This window comes from Entelurus aequoreus, linkage group LG11 (assembly GCF_033978785.1).
Source record: "Entelurus aequoreus isolate RoL-2023_Sb linkage group LG11, RoL_Eaeq_v1.1, whole genome shotgun sequence".
Classification (NCBI taxonomy): Eukaryota; Metazoa; Chordata; class Actinopteri; order Syngnathiformes; family Syngnathidae; genus Entelurus; species Entelurus aequoreus.
Window position 1 is genome coordinate 73,678,060 of NC_084741.1, and position 10,000 is coordinate 73,688,059.

At 38.4% G+C, this 10,000-nt stretch overlaps 1 protein-coding gene across 4 annotated transcripts in view; it reads right to left on the reverse strand.

Annotated features, from left to right (window-relative positions):
• Window positions 1-10,000, reverse strand: part of mecr (mitochondrial trans-2-enoyl-CoA reductase) — a 28,803-nt gene that overhangs the window by 6,050 nt on the left and 12,753 nt on the right. For 3 of the 4 annotated variants that reach the window (XM_062063967.1, XM_062063968.1, XM_062063965.1), the window contains exons 5-9: window positions 6,599-6,701; window positions 2,482-2,584; window positions 1,299-1,372; window positions 1,175-1,235; window positions 1,022-1,094 (exon numbers count right to left, since the gene is read on the reverse strand). In XM_062063967.1, the coding sequence (XP_061919951.1) occupies window positions 1,022-1,094; window positions 1,175-1,235; window positions 1,299-1,372; window positions 2,482-2,584; window positions 6,599-6,701 (414 nt within the window). The remainder of the gene's footprint in view (window positions 1-1,021; window positions 1,095-1,174; window positions 1,236-1,298; window positions 1,373-2,481; window positions 2,585-6,598; window positions 6,702-10,000) is intronic. The other variant, XM_062063969.1, reaches the window with a different exon arrangement.

Consider the following 10,000-nt stretch of genomic DNA (forward strand, 5'->3'; position numbering starts at 1 on the left):
CATTTACATGTGACCCCAAACTTTTGAACGGTAGTGTATATACATATATATATATATATATACACTTGCTTATTACCTGGCCCCCTCAAAAAATAAAACAAATATATATATATAACAATTTTTAAAGACATTTTAGGCCATTTGAAACCAGAAGCTTTTTTTAACTTGTAACCTCTTTTGAAAAAGTTTCATTGTAATCATACCAAATAATACATTGTGAGAATCGGTAGGAATCAAGAATCGTGTTGAATGGAGAATAAATTCTGAATCGAATAGTCATTGCAGGAATTGGAATCAGATGGAATAGTTAGGTGCCCAAAGATTCACACCCCTAGAAAATAATTCAATGTATATACTCTGATGATTATCTTGTGTGATGACTGTATTATGATGATAGTATATATTTGATAGTATATATCTGAATCATGAATCAATTTAAGTGGACCCCGACTTAAACAAGTTGAAAAACATATTGGGGTGTTACCTTTTAGTGGTCAATTGTACGGAATATGTACTTCTCTGTGCAATCTACTAATAAAAGTTGTAATCAATCAATCAATCAATCAATCAAAACCCCACCCTGATTTGCCAAATTAAAACAAAAAGACAAACCATATTACATGTGTATCAGTATACTTATATTTGATTATCATTATTCAATTATTTAAAATCAATCCGCGACCCCAAGCGGTAGAAAAATGGATGGATTCAAAATCAAATGTATAACATAGTTTTGCTGTAATATCAAACAGTTGAAGAAAACAAAGAGCAAAAGATCAGTTTGCTTGAAGTAAAGTGTTGCTGTTGATAAAAGTACATAAATACACATTTGACATAAATTGGAGCCAATAATGTTCCAATCTAGTCCTGCAGGTGGCGGCGCTGCATACAAATTGGTTGTACATGTGACAACTGGTGACCTTGACATTTTCTCAATGAAAAAGTGATTGTAATCTAAATAAAATGTATTATTATTCATATCAAATGTCAAAAAGTGGATCTTCTGCAGCAGCCAACTCACCGTGTGAGTGATCTCTCTTCCACTTTGTGACCCAAAATCCGCAAATTTTCACATCCTTGAAAATAAGAGCACTCTACAGAACACGAGAGGCAGACCATTTATTTGGTGTGCGGCATGAAAAGTACTATATAAATAAACTTTGACTGATCTTACCACGGGGACAGTGACTGGCTGTTTGGACATCCCCCCATAGGTCACCATGGACCGCCCCGGCCTGCAATAAAAATCCACTTATTGTAGTATTTACATTCTACTCAAGACTGTGCAGCCCTCTCACTGTAGATGACGAAGCAGCTCAGTTGCACTTTTGCCCCCAACTGCATTCAAGGCTAGTTTAGGCTTTGGGCACATCTGAAAGGAAAGCAAAATATAATCCAGTACAGTACAGTAGACATTTTACCCATAAGAATTAATAGGAATAGAACAAAGCTGTTTTGGTGTAAAAAAAAACGTTCCCCTTTAAAGACAGCATTAAGTTCATTCCAGTCATACATACCATTGTTCTCTACTTGAGTCATTTCCCTTGATCCAACCCTTTCTAATGTTCAACACTACAAAATATTAAATCATGATAAAAATTCAAGTTCAGATCAATATCGGTACCAAGGCTCAAATATCAGTATGTATCAGAAGCATACTTGCCAACCTTGAGACCTCCAATATCGGGAGGTGGGGGGGCGTGGTTGGGGCGTGGCCAAGGGCGTGGTTAAGAGGAGAGTATATTTACAGCTAGAATTCACCAAATCAAGTATTTCATATATATATATGTATGAAATACTTGACTTTCAGTGAATTCTAGCTATATATATATTTTATTTTAATTTTATTATACATATAAATAAAAGACATAATTGAATTTCAGTGTTCTGCAGGCTATCCAGTAGGTGGCAGTATTGTCCTGTTTAAGAGTGTCACAACATTGCTGTTTACAGCAGACAAACTGCTTTACGGTAGATTAAACGTGACGTGTGTTGTTGTGTGTTGTTACCGCGCTGGGAGGACGTTCATGAAACTGCCTAACAATAAACCCACATAAGAACTCTCTCTGCTTGTTGTGCACTCTACTCTCTAAAAGCCATAGATGTTATGACGTCATTGGGCAGGCAAGCTGCTGGGAAAGCGGACGTGAGAACGGCTGTCCCCACTCAGGTCCACATTGAGCTGGAGGGGGCGTGGCCTCCAGCTCCGGCTGAATACCGGGAGTTTGTCGGGAGAGGCGCTGAATACCGGGATTCTCCCGCTAAAAACGGGAGGGTTGGCAAGTATGATCAGAAGTGAAAAAGGGTCTTCTGTGCAAAATCTAATTTTCTGAAAAAAACCCACAAAAAGCTTGTGGAGTTCATCGTTTTGTTGACCGTGTTTTTGTGCAATTTCAGAGACATACCTTTCCCCAATTGTTGGTTTATCACGACTGTTTTCTGTTTCAGTCAGAAATACAATTTCCTTTCAAAACTACACACCTTAAATAGTTCTTTCATTTCAGGTCGCCGAAGTGCTTCCTCCTTGATCACATGACTGGCTCCCAGGGCCTTCAGCCTATCACTGAGCTGCGTGAAGTCCGGCCTTTTGAGAAAGAAAGTTTTATGAATAGCAGCTATTAAACACAAGATAAACCAAATCATATTGGATGAATTTATGCTTTATTTAAAGGGGACTGCCAAACCAACTTTTCTTACCTACCGCTATCTGTTTTTGGGTATTTAGGATCTAAATAACTCCCAGGAAATTTTAAATCAAATAATGGAGGCAAGGTGGGGATATTTTTTAAACAATCTTGCCTTCCTTCATACTTCCTCCAATCGAGCGGTTTAGAATTTGCCCAACTCGTGACGTTTTTCCCCAAGTGTGACGTCAGCGGATTATCCATATATGGTATACATTTACCCAAAGAGCTTTGCAAGAGTTCGCCATTGTAGTCAATAAGCTACTTTTTTTCTCCATCCTCTTGTTGTGGGGCAGACTGGCTCGTACATGCACATGCGTCCTCCGCTGTTGTCATTTCTAATAAAAAAGTACCGTATTTTCCGCACTATAAGGCGCACCGGATTATAAGGCGCACCTTCAATGAATGGCATAGTTCAAAACTTTGTTCATATATAAAGCGCACCTATGCATCCATTAGATGGAGCTGCGCTAAAGGGAATGTCAACAAAACAGTCAGATAGGTCAGTCAAACTTTATTAATAGATTACAAAGCAGCGTTCTGACAACTCTGTTCACTCCCAAAATGAATAAACAGCTGTTTTATTATTTCCCCCGAGGTAAAGTCAGTGACGTGGTGTTTTGTTTATCTTTTAACAACAGCAAGGTATAACATGTAGTGCAACATTTATATCACATAGTGGAGGGGAACTTTTCCCTCATTCAATAAACACGTAAAAACAGTGATACTGTTACGGTAAATCAAACGTTAGTGTAATCACAATATAGTAATACTGCAAAGCAATAACAATATATCAATAACTCAACGTTGCTCAAACGTTAATGTCACCCAACACAACACACAAAATAAACATGTAAAGCTCACTTTATTAAGTTATTCCTCATCCACGAATCCCTCAAATTCTTCTTCTTCAGTGTCCAAATTAAACACCATTGATTCGTTAATGTTAAATCCTCTCGCTGCTGCTCTATTCTCGTGTTCTACTGCGTGACTGATCGTCTTAAGTTTAAACTCTGCGTCGTAAGCGTGTCTCTTAATAGGAGCCATTTTGGGGTTAGAAGCGCTTCTTCTTCTACGGGGGAAAAAGAAGTTGGCGGCTGCTTACCGTAGAAGAAGAGCTTCTTCTTCTACGGGGGAAAAAGAAGTTGGCGGCTGCTTACCGTAGTTGCGAGACCTAAACTTTATGAAAATGAAGTTTAGGTTTGTTGCGGCTCAATATTGGGCCATATATAAAGCGCACCGGATTATAAGGCGCACTGTCAGCTTTTGAGAACATTGGAGGTTTTTATGTGCGCCTTACAGTGCGGAAAATACGGTAGCATAAAGTTCTAACTTATATCTGTCAGTAGACTCCATATGGAAGCGCTAAAAACTACAACAAAGGTGGTGGGTGGAAGACGTAGTCAAAATGAAGGGAAGTAAATAAGATCGCCAACAAAACGGCGCATCCTGAAGAAATGGTCAGAAAATAAATTTACCCAAAGAGCTTTGCAAGAGTTCGCCATTGTAGTCAATAAGCTACTTATTTTTCTCTATCCTCTTGTTGTGGGGCAGACTGGCTCGTACATGCACATGCATCCTCCGCGGTTGTCATTTCTAATTAAAAAAAATTGCATAAAGTTCTAACTTATATCTGTCAGGAGACTCCATGTGGAAGCGCTAAAAACTACAACAAAAGGGCGCATCCTTTCGATACTGTTGATCATAATATTTTATTAGAGCGTATTAAAACGCGTATTGGGATGTCAGACTTAGCCTTGTCTTGGTTTAACTCTTATCTTACTGACAGGATGCAGTGTGTCTCCCATAACAATGTGACCTCGGACTATGTTAAGGTAACATGTGGAGTTCCCCAGGGTTCGGTTCTTGGCCCTGCACTCTTTAGTATTTACATGCTGCCGCTAGGTGACATCATACGTGTTAGCTTTCACTGTTATGCGGATGACACTCAACTCTACATGCCCCTAAAGCTGACCATCACGCCGGATTGTAGTCAGCTGGAGGCGTGTCTTAATGAAATTAAACAATGGATGTCCGCTAACTTTTTGCAACTCAACACTAAGAAAACGGAAATGCTGATTATCGGTCCTGCTAGACACCAACATCTATTTAATAATACCACCTTAACATTTGACAACCAAACAATTAAACAAGGTGACTCGGTAAAGAATCTGGGTATTATCTTCCACCCAACTCTCTCGTTTGAGTCACACATTAAGAGTGTTACTAAAACGGCCTTCTTTCATCTCCGTAATATCGCTAAAATTCGTTCCATTTTGTCCACAAGCGATGCTGAGATCATTATTCATGCGTTCGTTACGTCTCGTCTCGATTACTGTAACGTTTTATTTTCGGGCCTCCCTATGTCTAGCATTAAAAGGTTACAGATGGTACAAAATGCGGCTGCTAGACTTTTGACAAAAACAAGAAAGTTTGATCATATTACGCCTATACTGTATATACCTTTATATATATACATATATACATACATATATACACCTATACTGGCTCACTTGCACTGGCTTCCTGTGCACCTAAGATGCGACTTTAAGGTTTTACTACTTACGTATAAAATACTACACCGTCAAGCTCCTGCCTATCTTGCCGATTGTATTGTACCATATGTCCCGGCAAGAAATCTGCCTTCAAAGAACTCCGGCTTATTAGTGATTCCCAGAGCCCAAAAAAAGTCTGCGGGCTATAGAGCGTTTTCTATTCGGGCTCCAATACTATGGAATGCCCTCCCGGTAAAAGTTAGAGATGCTACCTCAGTAGAAGCATTTAAGTCTCATCTTAAAACTCATTTGTATACTCTAGCCTTTAAATAGACTCCCTTTTTAGACCAGTTGATCTGCCGTTTCTTTTCTTTTCTTTTCTACTCTGCTCCGGGGTGGACCGCTAGCCTGTCCATCAGATGGGGACATCTCTACGCTGCTGACCCGTCTCCGCTCGGGATGGTTCCTGCTGGCCCCACCATGGACTGGACTTTCGCTGATGTGTTGGACTTTCACAATATTATGTCAGACCCACTCCACATCCATTGCTTTCGGTCTCCCCTAGAGGGGGGGGGGGGGGGGGGGGGGTTACCCACATATGCGGTCCTCTCCAAGGTTTCTCATAGTCATTCACATTGACGCCCCACTGGGGTGAGTCTTCCTTGCCCGTATGTGGGCTCTGTACCGAGGATGTCGTTGTGGCTTGTACAGCCCTTTGAGACACTTGTGATTTAGGGCTATATAAATAATTGTCCTGGGTATGACTCAAAACTGCATCCGGTGATGAGGCTTCAGTTCGGGAGTTCTGGAGTTTTGGGGAAGGTGGAGTTACCCCTCAGTCATCATTGCTCCCAGGTCCACTCTGACCCGGGGTGGTACTACCTGTCAGGGTCCCACCTATGGGTTGAATAGCATTTCAAAGACCTCAACAGTGGAAGTGGCGGAGGATGACACGGCATGTCACAACGGCACTGAAGGCGGATGAAGGCTGCAACAGAGAGTGGTCTCCAGTCGTCATGGATCCATGCCACTGGATCAAAGCCCCTCTCTGCCAAGGACCGTGTGGTGGCTGCAGGCGCATCAGTCTCCCCACGCTAAAAGACGTCACGCGCAGGCGTCCTCCCGAATGGGAATCCATCCATTCTGAGGACAGTCATACTCGACTACGAGTGACTGCCGAAGAAGATATAAATAAACATTGATTGATTGATTGATTGATTGATCCTGAAGAAATGGTCAGAAAGCGGCTTGAAGATGATGGTCTGTAAAACAATCTATGCAACATTTTGACCTAAGAACCAGCTTTACATGTTATGTAGACCACAAGGAAGTGTTTAAAATGTAAAAAAAAAAATCATAATATGACCCATTTAATGCAAATGTACTGTAATACATCATAAGTGTAACATGTGGATATACCTATCTCGGACCACATTGATGGTGTTTATTCCCTTTGCTGAAGCAATTTGAATGACCGCCTGCCCGACTCCGCTGTTGGCTGCATTCTGGATCACCGAATCACCTGCAAGGTCGTTAACAACAAAATCAATGCAACAGTTTTGCCTTGACAAAGATAACAATGCTGACTTTTGATTGACATAATCAGAGATACGTCTAGAACAGTGGTTCTCAAACTTATTTCTTTTACAAAGTACCACCTCAGAAAAAACTTGGCTCTCCATGTACCACCATAATGACAACATTAAAATACAGTAGCGTAGTAGGCCTAAATATTCATTAAAATAAGGCAGTGGTTTTATTTAATATTTTTGGCCACTGTAACATCACACACAGTTTGAGCAGCAAGACTGCGTTTGAATATTTAATTAATTGGTTCAAATTGGCCCTAGTGTGTGAATGTGAGTGTGAATGTTGTCTACAGCAGGGGTCACCAACACGGTGCCCGCGGGCACCAGGTAGCCCGTAAGGACCAGATGAGTAGCCCGCTGGCCTGTTCTAAAAATAGCTCAAATAGCAGCACTTACCAGTGAGCTGCCTCTATTTTTTAAATTGTATTTATTTACTAGCAAGCTGGTCTCGCTTTGCCCGACATTTTTAATTCTAAGAGAGACAAAACTCAAATAGAATTTGAAAATCCAAGAAAACATTTTAAAGACTTGGTCTTCACTTGTTTAAATAAATTCATGATTTTTTTTACTTTGCTTCTTTTAACTTTCAGAAAGACAATTTTAGAGATTTAAAATACAACCTTAAAAATGATTTTAGGATTTTTAAACATATATACCTTTTTACCTTTTAAATTCCTTCCTCTTCTTTCCTGACAATTTAAATCAATCTTCAAGTAATTTTTTTTTTTTTATTGTAAAGAATAATAAATACATTTTAATTTAATTCTTCATTTTAGCTTCTGTTTTTTCGACGAAGAATATTTGTGAAATATTTCTTCAAACTTATGATTAAATTTTTTTTTTTTTAATTCTGGCAAATCTAGAAAATCTGTATAATCAAATTTAAATCTTATTTCAAAGTCTTTTGAATTTCTTTTAAAATGTTTGTTCTGGAAAATCTAGAAGAAATAATGATTTGTCTTCGTTAGAAATATAGCTTGGTCCAATTTGTTATATATTCTAACAAAGTGTTGATTGGATTTTAACCTATTTAAAACATGTCATCCAAATTCTAGAATTAATCTTAATCAGGAAAAATGACTAATGATGTTCCATAAATTCTTTTTTTTTATTTTTTCAAAAAGATTCGAATTAGCTAGAATTTCTCTTCTTTTTTTTCGGTTGAATTTTGAATTTTAAAGAGTCGAAATTGAAGATTAACTTGGTTTCAAAATTTAATTGTCATTTTTTTCGTGTTTTCTCCTCTTTTAAACCGTTCAATTAAGTGTAAATATCATTAATTATTAATAATAACAGAGTTAAAGGTAAATTGAGCAAATTGCCTATTTCTGGCAATTTATTGAAGTGTGTATCAAACTGGTAGCCCTTCGCATTAATCACTACCCAAGAAGTAGCTCTTGCTTTCAAAAAGGTTGGTGACCCCTGGTCTACAGTATCTGTGTTGGCCCTGTGATGAGGTGGCGACTTGTCCAGGGTGTACCCCGCCTTCCGCCCGATTGTAGCTGAGATAGGCTCCAGCACCACCCCCGCAATCCCAAAAGGGACAAGCGGTAGAAAATGTATGGATGGGTTCTTTAGCTCAGGGGCTGCATGGAGGAAAATCTGTGCACACGTGGGCCTGACTATTAAAATCATGGCATTAAAACGAAAAAATAAAGACAATTTCAGATTGATTTCTTTGTCTTAAATTTGGCCAAAAATAGAACAAACACATTCCGAAATGATACAATAAAAATATAGAAAAAAATACCGACAGCAGTAAAGTTTAGATCCATAAAGGAAAGAAGAAAGTGAATGAATGTTTATAACTGAATAAATGTACATATGCATACAAATGTGTTTTCTTTTGTATCATTTTTTTTAATGAATTAAGTAATGATGACCTTTTTCCAAAACACAATATAGAATGTGAGCTATAACAGGATAATGCATACATTTATCATTTGTTTCAAAACGCTTACAAAAAAGTGGGACCCCAAAAATTTACTGTGAGACTCCATTTTTATGACATCTAAACGGAATTATCTGAGCGTCCCGTCGGTCGGCATCCTAGCGAGAGTGGAAAATATTACAGTGTTTGTTTTGGTTAGTTTGTATGTTTAGCAACTAGCAATGCTGCTGATGCTACAGTGTTTCAATAAAGCTGCATCCGTTTAGCCCTCGGCTTCTAAAACTTATTGCTCATCCTCTTTGTGTTCGGAATCAAAAATATATGGTTCTGGATCATAATTTTTCCCAAAGTAATCGTTGCTGGCTCTCACAAAAGTTTGCTTGATTAGGGATGATTACTCGCAAACTTTGTAAGTCTTTTGGTGTCATAAATCATATATATATACATATATATATATATACACATACATATACTGTATATATATATATACATACACACATATATATATACATACACACACATATATATATATATATATATATATATATATATATATATATATATATATATATATATATATATATATATTTTTTTTTATTAGGGGTGTAACGGTACGTGTATTTGTATTGAACCATTTCGGTACAGGGGTTCCGGTTCGGTTCGGAGGTGTACCGAACGAGTTTCCACGCGGACATATTAAGTAGCGTAACGCACGTTGTGTAAACAATGCACACCGAGGCACAACACATGGCATGCTAGCAGCTAACGGGCTACGATAGACTGACCATACGTCCTCTTTTGCGGGGCTGTCCCGGCGGAGTTTCTTTAATGCCTCAAATGTCCGGCATTTTGAGTTAGGGTTGCGTGTATTTTCAATGTACATTCAGGGTTAAGAAGGGGTTAAAAACAAAACAAATTGTGCGCACAGCAGCATTGGTGAGGGAGGGACAGAGACAGAGAGAGCGAGAGAGTTATGATAAACGCGCATGCGTCGCCAGGCTCTGCTTTTTATCCATAGATTTATCACATTTAATGTTTTATTATCTATAGCAGGGGTGTCAAAAGTGTGCCCCGGAGGCCATTTGCGGCCCACAGCTAATGTTTTAAAGGCCCACGGCACATTCTAAAAATACTTTTAAAATAAACAAAAACATAACAAAAGTGAAATAAAAAAGCTTAAAGGTTAAATGTAATTTAGAAAAAGTTGCAATGTTGACTAATAAAACAAAGCTGGTTTTTTTTCTTTCAAACTGTCATTGCTCAAAACATAATATTGAATCAAAATCAATGTTATTATGAATTATTGACCTATCCAAGGTTCCCATTACTTCACATCAACTA